Below are 27757 nucleotides of genomic sequence, written 5' to 3' on the forward strand. Positions count from 1 at the left end.
GCAGTATACCACACCAGCCGACTCACAGGTGAAATGTCGCCTCACCTGGAAGGACTGTCTGGGGCCCTGAATGATGGTGAGGGAGGAAGTGTAAGGGCAGGTGTAGTGTCGTGGAACAGAAGGACCTGTGAGTATGAGTGTCCATTTCACTGAAGCTGGCTGAGCAAGTAGACAGGGAGGAGAACAAGGTGCTTGGCATGCTGGCCTTCAGTCAGGGCACTAGGTTTAGGATTAAATGCATTATGTTGCAGTTATACAGGTCATTCTTGGTGATACTCCACTTGGAGTATTATGTGGACAGTTTTGGTATTTTTGTTATGGAAAGGCAGTGTCAAGCTGGAGAGGGTGCAAAAGAGATTTACAAGCATGTGGCCTAGACTAGAGGGCTTTATTTGTAGGGAGAAGTTGGTCACACAGTATCTTTATTCCTTGAGGGGAGTGTCTGGAATGAACTACCAGAGGAATTGGTTGAGACGGGTACAATTGCAACATTAAGTAGTATCGTATAAATACATGGATGGGAAGAGCTTAGAGGTTTATGGGCCAAACATGGGCAACTGGGTTGGCGTGGACCAGTTGTGACAAAGGACTTGTTTCTGTGGTATTACTTTGTGGCTCTAAGGCATCACCAATGTTCACAATGCCTATCCTGGTCCAACCACAAAGATGCACAGCCAAGAAATCTCACCTGCACCTCTACTTAGTCAGGAAGCTAATGAAACTAGAATGCCCCTTTGACCTTCATCAAAGCATCTTATCTGGATGCATCAAACTTTGGTATGCAACTACTCTGCCCAAGGCTGTAATACAGAGTGTTGTGAACACTACTCAGAACATTACAGTAATCAGCCTCCATTCCGTGAACCCTGGCTATATTTCTTACTGCCTCGGTACAGCAGCCGACATAATCAAAGACCCTACCCACTCTGGGCATTTTCTCTTCTCCCCTCTCCCACCAGGCAGAAGATAAAAAGCCTGATGCCATGCATCATCAGGCTCAAAGACAGCTTCTACCCCTCTGTTACATGACAATTAGACAATCCCCTAGTACGATAAGGATTCTTGACCTCAACCTACTTCATTATGGCCTCATTCTTTCCTTGTGAGGCACTCTCTCTGTAATTATATTCTTACAGAGAGTGCCTTGCAGGTAGATAATAAGGACACAATATTATTCTGTTATTGTTTTACCTCATACTACACAATGCACTGTTTGAATGAATTAATCTGTACGGATGGTATGCAAGACTTTACATTGGTCCCTGTGGTAATAATAAATCAACTTACCATTGCTTCAAAGTTTCTACCATAATCTGAACTGTTCAATGCTGACAGTACCCAAATTTAGAAGCTGCCAGTTTGCAGTGCTCAATTGTTTATATATTAGTATAAAGTTGACCTACATGTTGACCCTTACAACTGTACCATTTGTCAAAAAAACCTTACTTCACAAGTAATTTCACATACAGTATAGGATTTATTACACATAGAACAAACAATTAACATGTAAAAAGAGATACACAGGGTCATGCAATTTCCTATAATATGAAAGCAAAATTTCAGTGATTTGCATCACTATTTAAACCCTCAATTGTGCTTTTACGCATTAACATATACCAACCTGAAAATCCTAAAAATGTATTCTTATACAGAATAAAAATTAATGTATAAAAGCATAAATTTTAGCTGAGTTTTGCTATTGTTTGTATTCGTCATAAATACTACACAAATATAGCATTTTCCCTCAATTATTTGCTAAGCATACTCAGCAGTCCAATCCACTGTCATTTTGGCCAGCAGTACATTTTTACACGTTGAAATACACTGATAGAATTATGTACCTTGATCAGTATTTTCCTTTGGTTTTTGAACAATGAAGATTAATGTTGCAAAGGTTTATATTTTTTGTATTTTTTCCAGTTATAGCACTACAGATCCAAACATATTCATAAACTGGTGGCAAATTAAATAAAAATTACATTTGTTTACTCTTTTCTCCAGTTGCACCTCCTAAGGTCCCACAAGTGTGGGGTAATACCCAGGCTGCAATGATTGCACCATCATTAATTTTCAGCCAGAGGTAAACAACAGTTTAATTTTATATTTCACTATATTTTTCAAGGTGAAGATTAAGGGAAATTGGTTTGGGGATACCATTATGAAGCAATAAAAATGGAAGAAAAACAAAAATAAGTTCTGTGGATAGAACTATCAGTTAATTCATTGTACTTAAAGGATGATATGTGGTAAAGTGAATCCCAAATGGATGATTAGATTTTAATTTGTAAATGCATATTAAAAAATTATAAGTTAAAATCAGAAATTATGTTCATATGAACTTAAACCATTATTTTAATCAAGGAAGTAAAAATGAGGATTGGAGAGAGATAATAGGAAGTCAGAAAGTTCTACATTGTTTATGTTGGAGAATTATAATACAACTAAGACTTTTAAATGGATACTTTTTATATGGTGTCATTATTGAAAGCAATTCTAAATTGTCAGTGGCAAATGAGAGAAAATTAAATCCTTAAAAATTAATAAAACATATACCGATACAGACTGAGAGCAAAGCTCATCAACATTGATAGGAAATATTGTATCAAATAAGTATTTCTGTAGCCTTTCTCATTACTGTGCAGAAACTGTAAATGTGCAACACTCATCTATTTTTTCATCATCTGTAAACCAAATCAATTAGGCAAGTTACAGAGCCACAGCTGAGCAGGAAGCCATCAGTTAGTTCTTCATTTTCACAGTTGTTTCAATCAAATGTCACTGTGTAACAACCTTGGTGCTGAGATCAATTGTAGTATAATCAATGTGACTTTGACAGACATCCATTAGGTAAAGACTGATCACAGATCAAATCTCAGATTACCTCATAGTAATAGTAAAATACATAATTATATAGGAAAAAGAGAAACCAATAAAAATATTAATGATGCACATTTCCATTGCTGTAACACTTCCTACAATAGGTTTATCATTTTTGTACTTTTATTGCATTTGTTGTCTACAAAATTGAAATAATTTTGACACAAGGCTGAGTGATATTTCTTTTATTTCCTTCAAGATGATCACCAAACACAAGTGAAGAATGTCAGTAGGCTATGAAGGCCAGTCTTCTAGCTTGGTCAAAATTCCTATCCCTGCTATATCACTTCAAACAATGCTCAATCTCTCATCTCAATTTCAATAAACAAGAGGACATATTGCCAAATTCCATTCTAGGATTCCTTGACTTTAAGCCCAAATTGTTTAGTTATTTAAAACATCAAATACAGTTGTAACTAATAAAATGGAACCACAGGGAAGAGTTAGCTCACATCTCAATTTTGCAAAACTCTAAAATAAATCAATATGCAGGGACTTAAATGACTCCATAAAACAGGAAATCCTTCTCTAGCATTTCCAGAGACACAAGAACTTATGAAAGAGAAAAACAGACTGAATGGCCCATTACCTTGCCATTGAATTAAACAATGGCTGTTTCTTTACCTCATATCCACCTTTCCACCCAGTTATCCAGGGTTTGATTATCCCTTGTGCTCAGAATAGAAACATAGAAAATAGGTGCAGGAGTAGGCCATTCGGCCCTTCGAGCCTGCACCACCATTCAGTATGATCATGGCTGATCATCCAACTCAGAACCCTGTAACTGCCTTCTCTCCATACCCCCTGATCCCTTTAGCCACAAGGGCCATATCTAACTTCCTCTTAAATATAGCCAATGAACCGGCCTCAACTGTTTCCTGTGGCAGAGAATTCAACAGATTCACAACTCTCTGTGTGAAGAAGTTTTTCCTCATCTCAGTCCTAAAAGGCTTCCCCTTTATCCTTAAACTGTGACCCCTCGTTCTGGACTTAACCAACATCAGAAACAATCTTCCTGCATCTAGCCTGTCCAATCCCTTTAGAATTTTATACGTTTCAATAAGATCCCCCCTCAATCTTCTAAATTCCAGTGAGTATAAGCCTAGTCGATCCAGTCTTTCTTCATATGAAAGTCCTGCCATCCCAGGAATCAATCTGGTGAACCTTCTCTGTACTCCTTCTATGGCAAGAATGTCTTTCCTCAGATTAGGGGACCAAAACTGCACACAATATTCTAGGTGCGGTCTCACCAAGGCCTTGTACAACTGCAGTAGAACCTCCCTGAATCTATTCACATGCTCAGTTACTGAGCATCAACCTCTCAATGGAATTCTTGATAAGAATTTTGGAGTTATGTACCCCTTGATGGTACAGAATTCCAAACATTTTCAACTCTTATCCCAGTACCTGGCCCTGTGGTTCTATGTTCTCTAATTTCCTGCAATATTTCTGTGTATTTATGCCTTAAAAGCCACAGCATAAAATCAACATATACCTAAAAAAAATACATCGTTCAGTTAAAGTATTGTACAAAGTATCATCAATCTCTTCTGCTCTGCGCATTTTTTTGTAATCTAATCAATTCCGGTAATGAAATGTGGAATTACTCTCCAATCATATAACTTATATACAAAAAGGTATCATAATTATGAACCATTATTGCTGTGATAAGTGGAACCATAGCAGTGCAAAAACAATTATTTGTCAGTGTTGTTTGCCATCATTGCTCTGTGTAGGATGTTAACAATTTTCAAACATCAATGCAATTAATAAAAAGATAGAGAACTATTCTATACGAGAGTATGTTGATAATACAAGATGAAATAAGGGGGAGAAGCCTCCTGTGGAATATTAGCACCAAATGTTTGATGCAGATTGCAAGATTAATTAATCTTCAGTTCACACTGGTATGCAAGTAATAAGTTTGAATTTACACTCATCAAGTGGCAAGATGTAACAGTATTGTTATTGACTACTTCTTATGGTTTTAGAACTCCTTACCAGCTGTCCTTTTTAATTGATTATGACTGGTGCTGCTTAAATGGTGGTATCATTATTGTAGTTAATACTTTATTTTCAAAGACAAATATCTTGATCTTTTCAAAGACCCACAAGAAGATAAGAAGAATACTGACATACTGGATCCACGCAGTCTTAATCAATTCCCAGAAACCAGGTCGATATGTAAAAACACTGTTAAGGAACATAAAATAGCAAGAAAATAACCGTGAACTAGGGAAATATTAATCACATAAGAATCAGCATTATTGATCAGTATTAATTAGAAACAAATTTAACTCAATGGTATCTAGGGCAGTTTACTAAAGGTACAAAGTTCACCATAATTTTTATTAATGATCTGAGTTATATACAGCTAGAGATTGTCCAAGCATTTTTTCCCCAAGGCAGATAACTTTTAAGTTGTTTCACAGAAAGCACAGGGGGAATATCACAGGTAGTCTGTCTTTTTCTTAAATAGAGAGTGGCAAGTCCATGGAGCATGCTGCCAGGCACAACATAGTGAGCTGAAGTCCTGTACTGTTCTATGTTCAAGGAACAAGTTATCTGGTTGACAATAAAGCAGAAATTATTCCAAATCCATAAATGATCATGACAGATGCTAAATAAATTTGAAAAGCCCTGTAAAGTGGTAATAGGGACATTTCAAGTTTCTTTAGCATACTTTCCTACTATATTTTGCGTCACTGGTATGCAAAGTTTATCACATGCTTATTTTCATACATGGACATCTGGTAATGTAAGGGTGCATGAACATGTAATGTGAATGCGCCTGATTAATTTGTTCTAATAAAAAGAAACATTAACATTAATGTTCATATGTTTGTATCAACCCCAATCCTTAACAGCTTTTCCTTCCTTACAGTTTTTGACAGATTTTTTTTTGATTTGTGGGAAAAGAACTAGAGTTAGGGAAAACAACTGCAATTCAAGTAAAATGTAGTTTAAAGATGGATTTATTCTGTCCATAGGCAACAAGGTAATTCACCAAAATTTTAAAAATGAACTTCTGTTTGCAGAGGCAGCAGAATTAAAAAAAATATTCATGGTAACACTTTCAGGAAGCACTGTACTGCTGCCAAAATAACAAATTTCATGACATGAGTAATAATTAATCATTTTGAACAACAATTGACAATTTAGCCCATGATTCCTGTTTTATCATACAATTATTTATGATGGAACTGTTCTTCACCTTCTTTTAAGTGCATTTTGCTTTACACTTTTGTAAATAAATGTGTTGGAATCAAGTTTATTCTATAATCTGAAACTTTTTAAGATAGAATTCCAGATGTCTACATTTGTTTATAATCACTTACATAACCCTTGCTTATTACAATACAAAATTTGTGCAAGAAAATGCTATCCAGTTCTCCCTAGCAAATTGTCCATCCTTATTTTCCAAATAACACTCTTCTAAGGGAAACACTTTATCGTATCAACGTTTAAAAATACCATTTACACCTTAAAACAAATTTAAGAGATTACCCAATAAATTCTTTAGATAGAAGAGTATACATTTACCCTCCAAGTCCCCAAAACATTCTAGCAAACCAGTGCTTTATCCCCCTCAATGTTACTAAATACTTCATGAAGTGTGGTGACTAAACTGAATGCAACGATCTGGGTATAGTTTTACAAAATGTTTTTTAAACAATCCATCATAACCTCCAGCTCAGCAAACATTCGTTACAATGAATATTATAACAATTTCATCACCTTTGTTTTTGCCTCTCTCAGATGACATAATGGTTGATGGAGAGGATAGGAGGGTGTCAAACCATCATGAATGTGGAGCAGGCCTGATGATCAGGTATTCCTTTCTTACCCTTCCCTTTTCTGTGTTGTTAACTTGAGTGCTAATAATCCTAATAAAATTACATGCAACATAAATTTCACTGAAAGAAACACATTCCCATCATAACCTAATGCTTTGGGTTTTAAAGTGAGCTCAGATTTAAGTTACTTAACATCAATTTTCAGTGTTAGATAACATTACTTTGCAATTACAAAAAAAGGATATGTGATAATTTCCACTGGATATTTCACGACAGCCTTAATAATAAATGGTACATTAGCAGCTCTCACTGGAGTCCACACAGCATACTGATTGGCAAGAATAGTTGTTACTGAAAGCAAGAGAAAGTTAGAAATAAAGTTGGATTCAGAGGGCAAAAATGAAGTACAAAACCGATAATTTTGTTTTGATTATTCAAAGAATAATGCCATAGTAATAAGAATCTCACCATTTCTATCTTGATATGATGCAGTGATATCTGCCAGGTCAAAGGAACTTGCAAATGGGCTGTCATCATTAACTACTGAAAGCTGTGAAGTAAAGATAACCTATTTTTTAATTTTTAATTTGTTTTTTCATCCATGCTTGATATCTTTTATGGCTCTATAAAACTAATCTGCAGTAATAACAATAGCTTGGTCATTGGATCAGTCTTTCTTCAAACTCCCTATCCCTCATTTTGGGTTTGAGATCCATTTACTTAATCACTTTTATTTTAAGATTCAGCTCTTTAAACACCTTAACTTCTGGCTTTAAAGGCAGGAATAAAAAATATTAAGTAGAACACAAATAACCAACTCTGTTGATACTGAAAGTTAGGTCGGAACATAAGCCACAAGGATATAAAAATATGGAAAGTTTAATTAGTGGTGACACAGAAAATCTGAAGTTAGCTTTTATAGAATAATACAAACCTTTTTTAAAAATTGCCAACATCAGAAATAGAAGCATGGGTTAGACCCTATTCCTAGCTAAAGAAATGATCCTCAAGAAATCCACCCTATCAGTTTTTTTCAGAATCTCACTTAACTCCCCCATAAGTTTAAGGCAACCTATTCAGCACGATTTCCTGATCTTTTTAAAAGTTATCCAGTTAGCATCTCTCACTCGTTCTATGACCCTAGCTCCAATAATGCCCTCCAAATTTAAAAAAAAACATTTTCAGATCTGCATCATTTCAACTCCAACCTCAGGATCATTTTATGAACTCCCAGTTTTGTTCACTAGCTGCCTTCAATTAACTTTGGATGCCAGTTTAGAGCGTATACTATATTTTGTCTCTAATTTGTAAATCAATGTTAAACCTCACAGCTGGAACAAAAGATGAACAAACTTTGGCTAATCAAATTCTAATTGAACACTAAATTAAAATCTTCCCAAATGAACGTACAGCACAACATGTACATACATATCTTTATACAGTCTTCTTCGTGCAGAATTCAGTGAAGAAGCACATACAAATCTGCTTCATAAGACTGCCTAGATGGCATCTGTTTACGCAGACAGAATAAAAGGACAGTTTTGGGCATCAGTACTTTTAACTAAAGTACATAACACCGATTGCAATCATAAGATTGGAATAGCATTTAAATGTACAATTCACAAACAACTTCATTGTGCTACTATTTTGTCTATAATTTGAAATCAATTTTTAAAAAAAGAGTCAATTCCTGGAGGAAAATCAGGGATTTGTTGCAGGTTATGATTTTCATTTGTTACGTACCAGCAGCAATAAATCACAAATTGAGTCCAGTTTTAATGTTAAAACCACTATATTTATTACTATCTACTTAAAATATAAGAGATTAAATGAAATAAACAGAAGTTAACCAGTGTTATGTATGTGTGTGGCTCCCAAACTGTCAAGCTTAGGAACAGTTCTTAAAGTCTTAAGATGGTAAACTAGAAAGGTCCAGTAATCCACAAAATAAATGAAGGGAGAAACTTATAAATCCACGTTATTGTGTAGAGAGGAGGATCACAAAGAATTCCACAGGTTCCACGCTGGGAAAACGAAGTAACAGTTGCCGAAGATCTTATCCATCAAGTCGTCCCGAAATCCACATAGAACTATCACAAGGTGACAGTCACACATCCAATATGCACTGTGTGCCGTTAATCAACCCAATCCTTTGGGCATGGGAAACTACTGTATCAGACTTTACCCACTGTCGCAGTAAGCTCCGGTCAGCAGCTTGCGGTCCAAAACTTCCACACTCTCTCTCTCTCCCCCCAAAAGTCCCAGCGGTCTGTCGCAGCTTGTTACACTGATGTCATAGTCCCGCCTCATCCAGGCATTTTAAAGTGACACCCACAGTAAATGATACCTGGCTGAAATAATGGTTGATTTAAAATAGACCTCAGTAGGATCAACTAATAAATTCCCACAGAGTTCAGATTCATTGTTACTGACAACAACCATCACGGCTGCTGTCTGTTTCTCATGATACCGCTTAAGCATGTTTATGTGGCAAAGCTACGTTGGCCTTCATCTATCTGGTATTTTGACTACATAATCCACATCACTGACTTTAGACACAACTTCATAGGGACCACGAAACTTAGCCTACAGAGGGTTTGTTTTCAAAGGGAAAAGAACCAATACCTTATCTCCCTGCTTGAATGACCTCATTCTGGCTTCCTTATCATACCAAGTTTTCATTCTTTCCTGGGCTGATTTTAAATTTTCCCTTGCTAAGTTGCAAGCCCTTTGCAATCTGTCCTTGAATTTTAAAACATAGTCCAACAAATTAATATGCAGGCCATTGTTAATCCACTGCTCTCTTAACAATGCCAAAGGACCTTGGACCTGGTGTCCAAACACAAGTTCACAGGGGCTACAACCTAGGGACTCTTGCACTGACTCCCTTACTGCAAATAAAAGCAAGTGAACTCCCTCATCCCAATCCTTCTTATTTTCAAAACAGAATGTCCTAATCATGGCTTTGAGGGTGGAATGGAATCTTTCTAAGGCCTCTTGGGATTCTGGATGAAACGCAGATGACTTAATCTGTTTGGCTCACAGTTCGTAAACTACCTGCTGAAATAATCCTGACATAAAATTACTTCCTTGATCGGACTGGATTTCTTTAGGCAGACCAAATAAGGTAAAAACTTTATGAAAGCCTTTGACACAGTTGGAGCTTTTATATTCCTGAGAGGTATTGCCTCGGGAAATCTAGATGCTGTACACATGATGGTTAACAAATACTGATGGCCAGCTTTAGTCTTTGGCAATGGGCCAACGCAATCCACAATAACTTTAGAAAAGGGTTCACCAAATGCAGGAATAGGCTGCAGTGGGGCCACTGGGGTGACCTAATTAGGTTTACTAACAACCTGACAAGTGCGACAAGTCCAGCAAAATGTCGCAACATCTTTCCTTAAACCAGGCCAGAAGAATTGTTTCAAAACCTTGTTCACAGTTTTATTCACACCCAAATGGCCACCTAAGGGTATATTATGGGCCAAAGTTAAAATCTCATTCCTATAGACTTTAGGAACTACAACCTGGTGAACAATTGCCCATTCCTTACTTGCCAGAATGTCAGGTGGTGTCCACTTCCTCATTAACACTCCAACCTTGATATAATACCCTACTGTCACTTTCTCAATCTCATCACTTCAGAGTGCTCTTTCTTTCAAGGCTGCAATCTCAGGGTCTCTGGTCTGTTCTGCTATAAACTCCTTCCTGGACTAAGACAAATCTTTATAGTCAGACTTAATACAAGGATCCTGGTCCAACAATGAAGGCAGGAAAGTCACTGTCAAGTCATCAAAACCTGGGTCATGATTTGGGCTATCATGGGTAGCAGAACCATGCTGCACAGAACCATCCGCTTTGGCAAGCTTCTTGGCCATAGCTCGAGTTACTGTGCAGGAGGAATAAACATTAGAATCCATCTTTGGGTCATCAGTGATTGGCTTCGTTGTCAACTGCATTGCAGGGACAGCTCAGCCACTTGCTAGGTCATTCCCTAACAACAAAGAAACACCTTTCACTGGTAAACTGGGCCGTAGTCCTATTTTAACCAGTCCTGAAACTAACTCTGACATCAAAATTACCTTGTGCAGAGGTACAGAAACAATGTTGTCCCCAATGCCTTGAATAAAATTTACCTCACCAGTGGCAGTCTCATCACTAAACTTTGAAACATTGTCTGACAAGAGAAACTGAGAAGCACCATTATCTCGAAGAATTTTCACTGGTACCGGGGATGAGCCCTTCATTCACTGAAATAAACCCCACTGACACAAAAGGAATTAATTCTTTCCCTAACCAGGTCAGACATCTCAGCCCCGACAGAGCTTCATCAGAATGTCCAGAACCCTGTGGGTTTATAGGTGTTTCAAGGTGTTGAATACAGGCATCTAGAACTGCCTCCTTTTCCTCCTTCTTCTTTAGGAGGAAACAGTTAGCCATAACATGACCAGGTTTCTTGCAATAGTGACAAGTAGAACCAGAATGTTTCTCCTTTAACTGCTTCTCTTCATCCTTACCTTTGTCATTAGTCCCATATTTGATTTCTGGTTTACCCAGACTATCCATACTACTCTTTTGGAAGGTCTTACTCGGGGTAAACTTAACCTTGTGAGTTAGAGCAAACTCATCTGCTAACTTAGTAGATTCTTGCAAAGTGGCAGCATCCTTCTCATCTAAATATGTCACTATGGATGAACCTTTCAAACTCTTCAATTAGAATCAATTCTTTCAATTTGTCGTAATCATAGTTCACATTTTGAGATGTGCACCATCGTTCAAAACACACAGACTTTTCATAAGCAAATTCCACATGACTGGCTCACAGATTTTCTCAAATTCCTGAACCTTTGGTCTAGGGGTATGGTTCTCGCTTGTGGTGTGAGAGGTCCTGGGTTCAAATCCCGGATGAGCCCCCAATTTATGTTACATACCAGCAGCAATAGATCACAAATTGAGTCAGGTTTTAATGTCAAAACAATTATATTTATTAGTATCTACTTAAAATATAAGAGATTAAATGAAATAAACATAAGTTAACAACATTATGTACGTGTGTGGCTCCCAAACTGTCAAGCTTAGGAACAGTTCTTTAAGTCTTAAGATGATAAACTAGAAAGCTCCAGTAATCCATGAAATAAATGTGGGGAGAAACTTATAAATCCACATTATTATGTAGAGAGGAGGATCACAAAGAATTCCACAGGTTCCACATTGGGAAAACAAAGTAACAATCACCAAAGATATTATCTGTCAAGTCGTCCCGAAATCCACATAGAAATACAACAAGGTGACAGTCACACATCCAATATGCACTGTATGCCATTAATCAACCCAATCCTTTGGGCATGGGAAAGTATCAGACTTTACTCATTGTCGTAGCAAGCTCCGGTACACCCACAGTAAACAAAACCGTGGTCACATAACAATTTTGAGACACTCTTGCATTTGATGCATAAATGCATAGACAGTAACTTCCAAAAATAATACACATCTAGATATCTCTTCTGGGATTTTCATTGATCATACACACCATTCATGGAGAAGGCAGCTTTCATAGCAGTCATAAGGTATGCTCTGATGTCAGTAAAAGAGGCTGTGCCTGAATAGGTTGTTGCTATTGAACCTATCACATAGAATGTAGGATTGGTCTCTTTAAGTTATAGACTTGTGTCATAATAACTCCTCTCAGACTTCCCCCTTCTCAACAAGCTTGTGATATTTTCCTCTCATACTCCATACGCTAACCACCCCACTAGATAAGTGACCCACAAGCTACCAAACTGATGTCTCATCCACCTTCTTCAAAATATGGTGGATTCCAGTTAATTGGCCCAACAGTCAATCAGGGCAGACACTCTTAAAGAACAAAACCAAATAGAGAAAATAGCTGAGATTTCCTTCATTTATTTGGGACACCATCCTGCTTAATTGGGACAAGAGACTGTTGGCAAACAGTTTTTAACTAACATCAGTTGCATGTACATATGTGGCCATTAGACACTACAACTTTTGAATGGTGTCGCTTGCATATGTTTGGATTCAAAAAGCAGTGATTTTTGTCACTGATGGCTGGCGAATAATAAGCAGTAAGACAATTTAGAACTTAGTGTTTTGCTCACTGCATTTTCAAACATTCAGGCTTGGAGATGTCACAAATGGCCATGAGCGAAAATGAAATTATTTCTCTACTTCAAAACGTTAGTAACTATGAAGAATTAGAATGATGCAATTGTTAAAAGCATTGGTTAAAGGCAATACATTACCTGCACTAGGTGTCTGTGTTGATTTTGTTCATTTACAATCAATAAAAAGAACACGGCAGCATACAATGGATTAATTCTTCTGTCAATAACCATTAGGAACTAATACACAGTTTTATAGTACTGTAATAGTATTGATAGTGTTCTAATTTGTTCTGTATTTCATTTAAGTGCATAATTTGTTATTCAGTTAAGTAGTACTTCCATGAAACTTCAGCTAATTAGGACAGCCTAACTGGGCCAAAATGAACTGGTCCCAGTGTACCCCAATTTAACTGGAATCTACTGGTGCATGCATTAATCCTATTCCCAACTATTGATCTATCAGCCCTAGTCCTGCTCTCCCCACTTCCCAATATAGGAAACTGACCTCCACGCCACTATTAACCACCGACCTCCTCGCCTGACCCAAAGCAAGCTCTCCATCAACTGCTTTGCTCTCATTACCCATCCTACTTCTCTCTGATGTCTTTACTTAAGAGTCCAGGCTTCTCTCTGCCATAATCCAAACCTAGACACTCAACTAATTGTCCTTCTATGCCCCATAAAAATTAAACTTGCCAGGGAGGAGGACCATCCTTGTGTAAAGTCTGTTCATTAGTGCACAATGTTTTGGATTTTGGGTGCTGCTTAATTTTACATGGACGGGTTATCAAACATAACATTTATTTGCTTGCTAAACTCTATCTCATTAAAGCACTTTTACTGGCAGCATAAAACCTTTCTGGACAAATTTTTGTTAAAAAGACTTACGTTGTAGCGTGTGTCAAGTCCTCTGTGTTTAAGTGGCTCTCGTTGATATAGCTTTAAGTCACCAATCACAGAAAGCTGAGCCCCAGATATGGGAGATGAGAAGTGGATATATGCCATGCTCTGCATAATGAATGTCGACATCCTCTGAAACCAGAAGGTTAAAAGATTTAAGCTACCATGATGTTATTATAGTACTCAGTTACACTGCTTTGTGCAAAGGGAAGACTTGTTCAGATGCAGACCAACTGGACTGGGTCACAATTGCATTGTGTTATTTGAGAGAGGGAAATCAATACTTCTTAATTTTACCTGCTCTGTCTGGAGGACAGCAGGTGGAGAAATATTAGCAAGGGCAATTAGAGAGATTAAAAAATAGTGTTTCAATGGAAATTATAACATTATGAAAGAAAAGAGAATGAGCTGAAAGAGATGTACTAAAATGCACACAGGCACATACATGGCACAGTTCACATCAACTGCCACATTAAAAAGCACATGGATTGAAAGTATGCAGAGTACAACTGTACGGATCTAACAAATGTGTATTGCCCACTTAGCAACAGTGAATGATACTGACTTGAAAAACTACACCCCAATAATGCAGCTAATGGCTGCTATTATCTGACCACACAACTTGTTTGGAAAGTGCACAGCTTAACTACAGAGAGAACCCTCAAGGTTGCTATTTAAATGGGCCATCAATTACTTCTGATTTGTAGATGACTGATTTGAACTTGAGTTGATTATCAAAAAATACAAATTACACCTCTGTCCATGTCCCTGATGGGCCGAATTAATGCTGTCAAAATGAACATCCTTCCTAAATTCTAATACCTTTTTCAATCCATACCAATTTTCATTCCTAAAGTCATCTTTGACTTGCTAGACTCAGTCATATCATCCTACTTACAGAAGGGCAAGTGTCCCCAACTGAATAAAGTCCATCTTCAAAAATCTAAAAGTGTTGGGGGCATGGCTCTGCCCAATTTCCGCTTATATTACTGGGCAGCTAACATACGCTATCTCATCTTTTGGTCTAATTTCCACAACCAATCTGACTGCCCAACATGGGTGGGAATGGAGCTGAACTCGATATAAAGAATTTCTCTATTTCCACACTTCTTGGATCTGCACTCCCTTTTCTTACGCCTAAACCAATTACTAATCCGGTTATCAGGCACACCCTGAGAATATGGGCTCAGTTCAGAAAGTATAGTGGTCTCTATGGCTTCTCTCTTTCAAGTCCTATTCTACATAATCACCTATTCCAGCCTTCTATATATGATCCAACATTTCAAGACTGGTATAGAAAGGGCATCAAGTGCTTTAAATATCTTTTTATAGACAACTGCTTTGCATCATTTGAACAATTGTCTACAAAGTTTAACTTACCCAACACTCATTTCTTCAGATATTTGCAAATTAGACATTTTATTAGCCCTTTGTTATCAAACTTCCCTGAGGTACCTGACACAAACGTTGTTGATATGTTTCTCTGCACGAATCTATTGCGCAAAGATGTCTACTATTTGTGATAAGGTAGCAGTTCTGAGGGAAGCCCGCCTTGACAAAATTAAAACTGCCTGGGAGCAAGATTTAAATTTTTCACTGTCAAATGATGTATGGGATTCAGTTCTCAAGTTAGTTAACTCAACCTCTTTATGTGTCCGCCACTGCCTGTTGCAGTTCAAGGTCATACACAGGGCCCATATGTCTAAAACTAAATTATCTCGCATTTACCCAGGTTAATCTGAGCTGCGACAAATGCAAAAGGGGCGAGGCTTCCCTTATTCACATGTACTGGACATGCCCTAGCTTGGAAAAATACTGGAAAGATGTTTTCCAAACTCTATCCCAAATACTTAATTACAATCTGGAACATTACCCTTTGATTGCTCTTTTAGGCACCTCCGGAGAGGGGGACTCACACCTAAGTCTGACCAAACATCAATACTGTCTTTTGCCTCTCTTTTGGCCAGGTGCACTGTCTTGCTCAGGTGGAGGGATGCTGCCCTGCCCACCCATGCTCAGTGGCTTAGGGACATCATGTCCAGTCTATACCTTGAGAAGATCCATTATTCAACTCTCAATTCAGACATAAAGTTCCAAAAGGTGCAGGGACCCTTTCTTGAATATTTTCAGAATTCCCAGCCAAACTAAAGGTTCAGTCCTTCTTCCTTTCCTCTGCACATAACTCTCTGACTTTCAGCATTCTCCAGTAAAATTCTACAAACTCAGACGTGTAAACATACAACAGTTTATGTGTTAGGAAGCTACACCTTCTCTATACCAATGCAGCTCTGTGGGGATAAAGGTTCTGTTTAACCCTTTTTGCTAATGCAATGATGGCTTGGAGATGGAAATTGGGAGGGGTAGGTCGGGGCAGGGAGGCAACCAAAGCATGATTGTATTACAGGTGCATCTCTTACATAGATGTGAATTGTACATTTGTTACATTTGTTATGTACTGCACAAACCTCCTTTGTCCTATGCTTTCTTGATTAAAAAAAACCAAAAATATTGCTGAGAAAAAAAATACAAATTACACCTGTAGATCTCAACATATTTCCATAATTATCTGATGAATGGTGTTGTATAATATTGTCTTGATTTCTAGGCTATAAAAATCATTTGCACCCAGTCATCAAACATTTTGCTGAGCATTCCTCTCCTTGAATGATAGATGACACAGAACAAAGTGACCAGAAAAAGGTGAGAAGAGCCCTCAGCACGAGGTCCTAAATACCAAGTGATACTAGGTAACATTTCTTACCTGAGTATCACAAGCAGAAATGTTTTAAAGACTCCAATATGGTGTCATGAATAAATGTCTCATATTCCAGCCATACTTACAGTTGCAGAATACGGCTTGATTCAATAGTTGCAATGTTCACTCTCTAATACCTTGGGCACTGGCAAACTAATACATGAAATATTTTTGATATTCCATCATTTCCAACACATAACTGAAATTGGATAGACCTGGGGAATTTCAATATACAGCTAGATTGAGAAAAATCAGGTTGTTGCAGGATCCCAAAAGAGGAAATTTGTAGAATGCCTACGAGATGGCTTTCTAGAGCAGCCCTTGGTTGAGCCCACTAGGATGATCAGCTATTCTGGATTGGGTATTGTGCAATGAACAAGAATTGATTAGAGAGCTTATGGTAAAGGAACCCATAGGGGAAAGTGATCACAAGATGATTATATTCACCCTTCAATTGAGAGGGAGAAGCTAAAGTTAGACGTATCAGTATTACAGTGGAGAAAAGGGAATTAAAGAGGGATGAGAGAGGAGCTGGCCTAAGTTGATTGGAAGGGGACACCAGCAGGGATGACAGAAGAGTAGCATGGCTGGACTTTCTGGGAGCAATTTGGAAAGCTCAGGATAGGTACATCCCAAAGAAATATTCTAAAGGCAGGATGACACAACCGTGGCTGACAAGAGAAGTCAAAGCCAACGTGAAAACATATAATAGAGCAAAAGTTGGTGGGAAGTTAGAGGATTGGAAAGCTTTTAAAAAACCACAGAAGGCAAATTAGAAGTAAAAAAAAAGGAAAAGGATGGAATACAAAGGTAAGCCAGCTGATAATATTAAAGAGAATACCAAAAGTTTCTTCAGATGTATAAAGAGTAAAAGAGAGGCATGAGTAGATATCGGACTGCTGGAAAATGAAGCAGAAGAGGTAGTAATGGGGGACATGGAAATGGCAGACTAACTGAATAAGTATTTTGCATTAGTCTTCACTGTGGAAAACACTAGTGGTATGCTGGAAGTTCTAAAGTGTCAGAGGACAGTGTGAGTGAAATTGCCATTACTAGAGAAGAGGTACTTGGGAACAGAAAGGTCTCACCTGAATCTGATGGTCTACACCTCAGGGTTCTGAAAGAGGTGGCTGAAGAGATTGCGGAGGTATTATTAATGATCTTTTAAGAATCTCTAGATTCTGGCATGGTTCCTGAGGACTGGAAAACTGCAAATATTCCACTCTTCAAGAAGGGAGAGGGGCGGAAGAAAGGAAATTATAGGCCAGTTAGTCTGACCTCAGTGGTTGGGAAGATGTTGGAGTTGATTGTTAAGGATGTGGCTTCAGGGTACTTGGAGGCACATGATAAAATAGGCTAGTCACCATGGTTTCCTTAAGGGGAAATCCTGCTTGATAAGTCTGTTGGAATTCTTTAAAGAAATTACAGGCAGGATAGACGAAGCAGAATTGGTGGATCTTCTGTATTTGGATTTTCAAAAGGCCTTTGACAAGGTGCCACACATGAGACTACTTAATAAGTTAAGAGCCCATGATATTACAGGGAAGATAGCATTGCCCAATTGGCATGGGGTAAAGAGTGGCAATAAAGGGAGCCTTATCTGAGTGGCTGCCAGTCACTAGTGGTGTTCCACAGGGATCTCAGTTGGGACTGCTTCTTTTTAATTTATTTGTCAATAATTTGGATGATGGAATAGATGGCTTTGTGGCTCAGTTTGCAGATATGAAGATAGATGGAGGGGCAGGTAGTGTTGAGGAAGCAGGGATCTCCATAAGAACTTATGCAAATTAGAAGAATGTGCAAAGAAGTGGTAGATGGAATACTGTGTCAGGGTGTGTATAATCATTCACTTTGGTGGAAGAATTAAAAAGGTAGACTATTTTCTAAATTGAGAGAAAATTCAAAAATCCATGATGCAAAGGAACTTTGGAGCCCTCATGCAGGATTCCCTAAAGGGTAATTTGTAGGTTGAGTCAGTTGTGAAGAGGCAAATGCAATGTTTGTAAGAGGACTAGAATTTAAAAGATGTAATGTTGAAGCTTTATAAAGTACTGAGAAAGCCTTGTTTGGAGTTTTGGGCCCCTTATCTAAGAAAGAATATGCCGACATTGGAGAGGGTTCAGAGAACGTTCATAAGAATGATTCTGGGTTACCATATGAGGAGCAATTGATTGTTTGGGGCCTGTATACATTGGAATTCAGAAACATAAGGTGGGATCTCATTGAAATCTATCAAATGTTGAAAGGCCTTGATAGAGTGGATGTGGACAGGATGCTTCCTATGGTGGGAGAGTCTAGGATCGGAGACACATACATTTAGAATGGAGATGAGGAGGAATTTCTTTCGACGGAGAGTGGTGAATCTGTGGAATTCATTGTCATAGGTGGCTGTGGAAGCCAAGATCATTGAATATATTTAAGGCAGAGGTTGATAGGTTCATGATTAGTCAGGGCATAAAGGCTTACAGATAAGGCAGGAAATTGGGGCTGAGAGGGAAATAGATCAGCCATGATGAATTGGCAGAGCAGTGTTGATGAGCCAAATGGCCTAATTCTGCTCCTAAATCCTATGGTCTTATGGTCACCACAGATTCCCTTTATTCTAGGAGTATTGAATTCTAGGAGAGTTAAATTTATTTCCTTTTCTCTGAAAGAGAGCATTATATAACAATTCAACATAGATTTTCCAGGTATGTGAGCTGTCTAATTATATAGGGTTCCATGAATGAACAGAAATCAAGCTGACAGCATCAGACTGAATCCTGAGATCTTGTACAATCATATTTAACAGATATGTTTATGAGTACTTGAAGAATTATAACCAGCAAGTTACGGTCTAAAAGCAAGGAAAGCTAAGGTCAGCTTTAGCTAACACGAACATGATGAGCTGAATGGTTTGTTTCATACCATCAGTTTCTGAACATGCACTTTATTCACATTCATACTGAGAAAATCACGATGATTCCTGATTGATACTTAGGTAGGACTCGTAACACATTTTTCATGCGACAATTCACTGAGCCTCCATCATTTAGATGATTAAAACGATTTATGGGTTATTTTTCTTTCTTCCACGAGGCATACAATATAACAGCAGGGAAGTTATACTAAGGATTCACACAACTGTAGTTAGGCCACAGCTGAAGTACTGTATACAGTTCAGATCACATTACAGAAAATATGACACAGAGATTGGAAAACAGAGCTATGAAGGAACACAACATAAATTACAGTTATTTTTCTTGGAGAAGGCAAATTTTCACCAGTTGGGTATGAAACTCACCACCCAAATGTTAGCCCTGACAGAAACTCTTATCATATTCAAAAATTACTTGGATATGCACATGAAAATCTATGACTTGCAGGGCTACGGATCTTGTTATGGAAGCTGGGATTAAATCGGTAGCCCTTTTGAAATAAGCATTGGTACGATAGGCTGAGTACCTTCAAAAAGTGTCACCACTTTTTTTTTAATTGAATCTTCATTAAAGGGTGGCTTCTTCTAACAGCTATTATTTCACCAATCCCTCTTGATTTTTTTGAGAACTACCCAAAAGAGCAGAGTGAGAATCATCCTGTCACCTGCAGCCACATCATATATTGCATTGCTAAGTCTCTGCCAAAATTACAAATTCCCCAAGCAATGGGCAGAATCATCTGACCCATCTCTCGCTGCCATTCCTCGCTGCATTCCTTAGTGTCTGATTTCCTCTTGCTCACTGTTACTATGTTTGGCTGTTCTTGGAGCTTATTATCCTCCCACCTATCTCACCTGTTTCTGCAGAAGGCTCTAAAAACTATTTTAAATAAGGAAATTACAGATATATTAAACATTTACTTCACACAGAGAGTGAAGGAACATTATGGCATTTATACAGAATAAAATGATAAAGAAACTAACATTACTAAGCATGACAAATCAAAAGGAACAGATCATTTTCACTCCAAGGCATTAAAGGAAATAACAGAGGTTAATGCAAATACACTAGGTTTCCACGATTCAGAAATTTTTCCTTTAGAATTGCTTCGCGACTTAAGAAAGGCGAGAGAGGAGATAAAGACACCTATAAATCAATTGGGCAAGATTTATTGCCAAGAAATGAGCAGAGTATGAACTAAAGATAGAGCGACTGAATGCTCAAGTTTCATCTAATTTGAATGATCCAGGCTGATTTGTAAAGATAGGTCATACTATAAATATTGACAGTGTTAACTTGATGACTCAGGTAATGGTCAGGGGAAGTCTGTGCTTGTCACTTATATGAACATTTAGAAAACATTTCATAAAGACTTGCATAAGGAATTACTGCCTAAAATCAAAGTACAATTGATGACTGATTATGTACATGATCAGAGTTTGATAGAGCAGCAGGAAATTCAAAACATGGAAAATATCAGAATCAGGTTTAATATCACTGCCATGTGTCGTGAAATTTGTTGTTCTGAAGCAGCAGTACTTTGCAATACATAATAATAAAAAAACTATAAACTATGTTAAGTATATATAAAAAATAAATTAAATAAGTAGTGCTAAAAGAGAGGGAAAAATAGTGAGGTAGTGTTGATGGATTTATTGTCCATTCAAAAATATGATGGCAGAGAAGAAGCTGTGCTTGAAATGTTGAGAACATGTCCTCAGGCTCCTGTTTCACTTCCTTGATGGTAGCAATGAGAAGAGGGCATTCCTGGGTGATGGGGATTCTTAATTATGGGTGTCGCCTTCTTAAGGCATCATCTTTGGAAAGTATCCTCAATGCTGGGGAGACTAATGCCCATATTTGGACCTGGCTGAGTTTACAACTTTCTTCAGCTTTTTCCAATCCTGCACAATGGCCCCTCCATACCAGACGGTGATGCATACCAAACAGTTAGAATGCTCTCCACGATACATCTATAGAAATTTGCAAGAGTCTTTGGTGATATTCCAAGTCTCCTCAAACTCCTAATGAAATTTAGCTGCTATTGTGCCTTCTTTGTAATTGCATTAATATATTAAACTTGACAAATTTTTAGAGATGTTGACACCCAGAAAATTGAAACTGCTCACCCTTTCCAGTGCTGATCCCTCAATGAGGACTGCTGTGTCAACTTCCCTTCCTAAAGTCCACAATAAATTCCTTGGTCAGAGTGACATTGAGTGCAAGGTTATTATTACTGCAACACCACTCAACCAGCTGATCTATCTCACTCCTGTACGCCATGTTTAAATTTCATGTTTAAATCATTTAAGTTCATTGGCCATATACAGAAAACAAATAAAGGCTAATTTAAGATTTGCCTTAATATTTGGATAACTAGAAAACTGAGAAAATGGCCTCAAGATGGAGGTAATCGTTCAAACATGAAAATAAGATGCACTATTACATGTACAGAAGGACAGAAATATTGAACTCTTCTGCAAATGGCAGTCAAAACTATGTTAATATTAAGTCCAAGATTTCTGATATCTGAAAGAATTAAAGAATGTGAGCAAAGGCATACACAGTTGGCCCTCCTTATCCGCGAATTCTGTATGTGCGAATCAAGAAAAACCGCAAGTGCCCTTCCAGCACTTGTTGTTCGAGCATGTACAGACTTTCTTTTTTCTTGTCATTATTCCCTAAGCAATGCAGTATAACAACTATTTTACTTAGCATTTACATTGTATTAGGTATTATAAGTAATCTAGAGATGATTCAAAGTATACAGGAGGATGTGCGTGGGTTATCTTGATCGGGATAGAAAATGCGTGGGTTATCTTGATCGGGATCGAAAAAAATCAGAAGTTCTCTTAGTCAGTAAATTGGAACAGATACATCCGGTATTATTTAGCGTCAGTTAGTCAAACGTTTGTCTTAGTATATAGTATATATTTTACCTTTCCATGCATATAAAACACTTAAGAACATATGTTTCAATGCTGGGCTCGGGAACTTCTTCCCAAGTTTGATCCAGTGACAGACCGCTATCGAGTGCGCTCTCCACCGTGCCGGGTTGATGTGGAGGATCAAAAACCCATAACCCCAAAACCCAATAATTAAACCACTGCATTGCTTAGTAATAATTGTAGCTTTCATTGGGACAGAGCCTTTCTCACTTTATCCATTAAAATTGTTCCAATCGTTGACCGACTGTAGCCTAACGCTTTTCCAATGGCCGATGGCATTTCACCTCTTACCAAACACTTTATTATTTCCACTTTATTTTCAGTCGCGATCGCTTCCCATCAATGGAACAGAAACACTGTGGGAGGCAGGTCCCAAGCTCCGCTGGGTCCCGAGGTCTGCTGGGTCCCAAGGACCACCGCACTGAATTCCCCGGGTCCTAAAGTCCACTGCACTGAGCCAGGTTAAATGGGACAAGTGGCGACTGTACTGGGTTTGGGTATTTGATCCTCCACAATATTCCGCATGGGAATTTAAACTGGAGGTGGCAATGCTTTTTTTTTACAAGGTTGAGTTGCGAGCTCGACATCAACCCAGCACGGATGGTACAGGAGTCACTGGATCAACATCAACCCGGCACAGGAGCGGTCTGTCATTGGATCAAACTCAGGAACCTCTGTTCTCGAGCCCAGCACTGATCTCACTGCGCCACCAGCTGACCAGAACGGGGGGGGAGGGGTGAATCTTGCTAAGAAAAATTTAAGCCAAATACAAAGTTACACACTCAACACAGTGTCAACGGCAACGACTTAAAATGGCAGACGGCATCATGATCCAACTTAAAATGGCGGACAGCGTTCTCCTTCCTCAGTTCGTAAGTACGAGTATGTCCGTAAGTCGGACGTTCATAACTCAGGGACTACCTATATATCACTAAAAACATTTCACATCAGGATAGCTAACAATATCATTTCTGAACAGAATGCATATATACTCAGATAAGATAAAAATGGAATGGATTATTTTCACAGAATGAGATTTGATAAATATAAGTCAGCCTTTATAAAGTGGACTTCAATGTAAGAGAAATGGAACTATAATGAACACTTACAAAAAGTTGGTATGAAAAGGTCAAAAGAAGTTGTACACTGTACACATGCTCTGATGATTGCAGTGGAAGCTCTAGGCGGAAATTCAGAAGGTCCATCTTCCCATCTTGATTTATGTCTTCTTCTAAAGCCTACAAAAATGTCATGTTAAATTACTTTAAATTTATTTTACTATATTTTTGAGTATGCAGAAGCAAATAAAATATCAGTCTAAAACAGTATAACATAGCATTATAGAACAGATCTGTACAGCACAGAAATGGCCCCTTCAGCCCATAATATCTGTGTCAAACATGATTCCAAATTAAACTAGCTCCAGTCAAGACAGCACCAAGCAGTGGTCTCCATCTAGATTGCAGTTTGGATTTAATTGTTTTTAAGTTCATAGTGATGGCTTTGGAGACAGAGCGGGGAGATTGAAGTCAGATTAGAGTTTGTGGACATGGATGTGGAAGAGTTAGAGGTAAGGCCTCTGCTCCGCTCTCGAAATCCAGTGACATAGGTAGGTGATGAACGATTCCAGAATCCAGGCCTCTGCTCTGCTCAAAAGCCAGTGACTTGGACAGGTGATGAAAGAAATACGTGGATGTCAAGCTGTCCCAGGTTGGTAGGTCCCAGGATCAAAAGTCCGTGCATGCAGGGGGCACAAGGACTGGTCAGTCAGTGAGCCAATCAGGGTCCTGTCATTGGCTAGTCTAGGGGTTGATACCAAAGACAGAAACCTGAAGATCAATTGGAAATCGAGAAATTTAAGCCTGACGCCGAAGCCTTGAGACTGGAGACTTATCCTGTAGTTGAAGGACTATCCCTGTGTATGGGTGGGTGTGAAGGATGAAAAGGGCGAATTTTGCTGTTCTTTTGTTGTGTTCTGTGCTGTTCTGCTGAGCAATGTGGAAATGTTACATTGGCACTGGAATGTGTCATGACACTTACAGACTACCCCCAGCACATCATTAGATGTGCTGATTGTTAATGCAAACAACACATGTTGCTATTTGTTTCCATGTATACATGATAAATACATCTGAATCTGAAACTAATTCCCTTGTGTCTCCACATGATCCATGCATGAGTCCAACAGCCTCTTAAATGCAACTATTGTATCTGCATCCACTACTCTCCTTGGCAGCCCATTCCAGGCTCCTACCACGCTCTGTGTAAAAAAACTCACTCCGCACATCTCCTTTGAATTAGCCTCAAATACTTGACATTTCTACCATGAGAAAAGCCACACTTCAATAAAAAAGCTAAAACATAAACAAAAATACAAATTGTACAATGTCTGACATTTTCATGATGGCCCTTTATTCATCTGGTACATGGCTTACACATTTATGCACAGTGATATGTTGCATGCCATTGAAGAATCACTTTATTAATTGTTTACTTGTGGCCCATACCAATGAAATATAATTTTGCCCTACTTAAAGGAAAGCTGCAAGCAGGTTGCCACTGTAAGCCAATTCACATAGGTCTCCTTTTTACAAGTTTACTGCCCATTTTTGCTTCAGGCAAGCCTTTATATATGAACAGGCTTTGGGACGACCAGCTGGGATGAATCTATCAACTGCCGTGGGGCGACAGGCATCCTCAGTCACCTAGGAACTCGGATGGTAGCCACGTTTCTGACTTGCATACTGCTCATTACAAACAGTTCACAGGATCAAAACATTAACAAAATCTTGGAAGGGAGGACATGTACAGGGTTTTGTTGCTGTTTCCTGTATTCCTCTTGAATTTGTGGACAACAAAGATCATGTCCATTGTTTTTCGAAATAAACTGAATCCATACTTCAGTAAACACTTCCATAGCCACTAGGAAATGATGGGGAATAGTACTTCTGTGGTAACCATGATTAGATCTGTTTCTGTTCTTGTGATTATGATGTCTTTGAGATCACGTGGAATGCCTTTCCTCCTTCCAGTGGATTTGCTTAGATTAATGACATAAATATCACATTGAATGACTTACTGTCACTAATGGAACTCGAAGATGGTCCCCTTGTAGATTATTGAAATTTTCAAATGTACTCCATGCCACAAAGTCACCACTTGTACTGGTTGCAGCAATCATTAAAACTTGGTACCGGAACTTAACATTTGGCTGCTCTTCGTATGTGTTTACCTTTAACCAAAACCCTGCAGGAACAAAATCAGGTTTAATCAATGGCATGTACATACCAAACACTAAGTTAAACTAAATTTAAAATTTTACAAACATCCCATCAAGCTCCAATGTGTACCTTAATTACATATCACAATATTTATTACAACTACAACAGTCTCAGAAAATCATGAAGCAAAAAATTGTTAACTAAATAAAGCAGAATGCCTAAGAAATAATACCTAGAGAGCCTAGCAGCGAAGAAGCAATAACTTGGCACACAAATAAAGAATTAGCAAGCAGACTCAGATATACGATCAAATAGAAAGGAAAAGCAAATCGAAATTGTTCACTGTCATTTCTGAAAATACTTCAGATTTCAGATTCATTCATCGTATTCCATCAAAGCGTACATTGAAATGCTTTGTTTGAGTTCACAACCATCAAACACACAAGTGTTACCACACACCCTGGTTCCAAGAATTTTTCCCCCAAGAAATTGAAGTATAACTTGCTATACAAGTTTGTGAAATAACAAACCACAGGTTGTAGCGATGTGCTACACACAGCGCTGAAATAACAGCACGCAGTTGGTAAGTCGTTTCGAGACTAGTTTATTCAAACTTCGCTGTGCTGGCATTTAAATCCCCAGCGCCCGCCCTCTCCGGGTGGAAATGACATCAGAGGTGCATTGCCAAAGTCTCCCCCCGCTCACTGGCTATTTGTGAGCCAGTTCGCCTGCGCAGAAAGTGGGTCGCCACATAACCCCACCCCAGAACCGGCGATACAACCCCCAATGTCCACAGTCTGGATCAGCCTCTGTTTGGGAGGTCTGCCTCTGCGCCGCGGTGCCTGAACCTCGACCGGCTGCGCCAAGTCCACATGGGCTGGTTTGAGTCGGTCCACTGTGAAAACCTCCTCTCTCCCCCCAATGTCCAGAACGTACGTGGACCCATTGTTGTTGATCACCTTGAACGGCCCCTCGTACGGCCACTGTAGCGGTGCCCGGTGTCTGCCCCTTCGTACAAACACAAACTTACAGTTCTGCAGGTCTTTGGGTACATGGGTTGGGGTCCGTCCGTGTTGTGAAGTGGGTTCAGGGGCCAGGTTGCCGAGCCTTTCGCGTAGCCTGTCCAGGACTGCTGCGGGTTCTTCCTCTTGCCCCCTTGGGGCTGGTATGAACTCTCCCAGGATGGCCAGGGGCGCGCCGTACACCAACTCGACCGACGAGGCATGCAGATCCTCTTTGGGCACTGTACGAATTCCAAGCAGGACCCAGAGAAGCTCGTCCACCCAGTTAGGTCTTCTCAGGCGGGCCATGAGAGCCGACTTCAAGTGACAGTGGAAGAGTTCCACTAGTCCGTTCTACTGTGGGTGGTAGGCAGTTGTGTGGTGTAGCTGCATTCCCAACAGGCTGGCCACAGCTGACCACAGGCTGGAGGTGAACTGGGCACCTCTGTCAGAGGTAATGTGGGCCGGTACCCTGAAGCATGCTACCCAGGTTGCGATCAGTGCTCGGGCGCAGGAATCGGCAGATGTGTCGGTGAGCGGGACCGCCTCTGGCTATCTCGTGAACCGGTCTACCATCGTTAGGAGGTACCGTGCTCCTCGGGACACTGGTAGGGGGCCCACAATATCCACATGAATGTGGTCGAACCTCCGGTGGGTGGGTTCAAACTGCTGCGGCAGGGTTTTAGTGTGCCGCTGCACCTTGGCTGTTTGGCACTGCGCGCACATTCTGGTCCATTCACTGACCTGCTTGCGAAGTCCGTGCCATGCGAACTTGCTGAAGACCAGCCGGATGGTTGTCCTGATAGATGGGTGTACCAAACTGTGTATGGCATATATGTCAAACTCAAGGCCCGCGGGTCAAATCCGGCCCGCGGTGGAATTATCTTTGGCCCGCGAGATAATATCTAATTACTATTAAAGCTGGCCCCAGTAATCGAAGCGCCTATGGCGTATGATATGGCTAATGCTGAGTTTATTCAGGTACCAGGTTTTCAGGGTTTTTAGTGTTTATTCGGCAGTCTTCTTCATAAGAAACAGAATTTGTAAAGTGAAACACTTTGTAGTTATAGCAGAGACTGAGACACATGAGAGCAGGCTGAAAAAACGGAGGCAATGAAAGCTGCGTTCGCGCGCATCCGACTGATCTGGCCCGCATGAAGCTGCATTTTGCTCAATCCGGCCCATGACCTAAAATGAGTTTGACACCCCTGG

The 27757-nt window shown here is 39.2% G+C and overlaps 1 protein-coding gene and 1 long non-coding RNA gene across 2 annotated transcripts in view; one reads left to right on the forward strand and one right to left on the reverse strand.

Moving 5' to 3' along the window:
• Positions 1-1457: 1457 nt before the first annotated feature.
• The window catches only part of tmem231 (transmembrane protein 231), a 43715-nt gene continuing 17415 nt past the window's right edge, over positions 1458-27757 (reverse strand). The window contains exons 2-7 of the mRNA XM_073070264.1: positions 25403-25569; positions 23433-23561; positions 13691-13834; positions 7143-7224; positions 6915-7025; positions 1458-5056 (exon numbers count right to left, since the gene is read on the reverse strand). Coding sequence (XP_072926365.1) covers positions 4899-5056; positions 6915-7025; positions 7143-7224; positions 13691-13834; positions 23433-23561; positions 25403-25569 — 791 coding nt within the window. The 3' untranslated portion in view covers positions 1458-4898. The remainder of the gene's footprint in view (positions 5057-6914; positions 7026-7142; positions 7225-13690; positions 13835-23432; positions 23562-25402; positions 25570-27757) is intronic.
• On the forward strand, positions 6601-16445 carry LOC140740765 (uncharacterized). Its single transcript, XR_012101919.1, has 3 exons — positions 6601-6709; positions 9622-9801; positions 16308-16445. It is a non-coding gene; the product is annotated as an uncharacterized lncRNA (long non-coding RNA).

The sequence above is a fragment of the Hemitrygon akajei genome, chromosome 17 (genome assembly GCF_048418815.1).
Source record: "Hemitrygon akajei chromosome 17, sHemAka1.3, whole genome shotgun sequence".
NCBI classification, from domain to species: Eukaryota; Metazoa; Chordata; class Chondrichthyes; order Myliobatiformes; family Dasyatidae; genus Hemitrygon; species Hemitrygon akajei.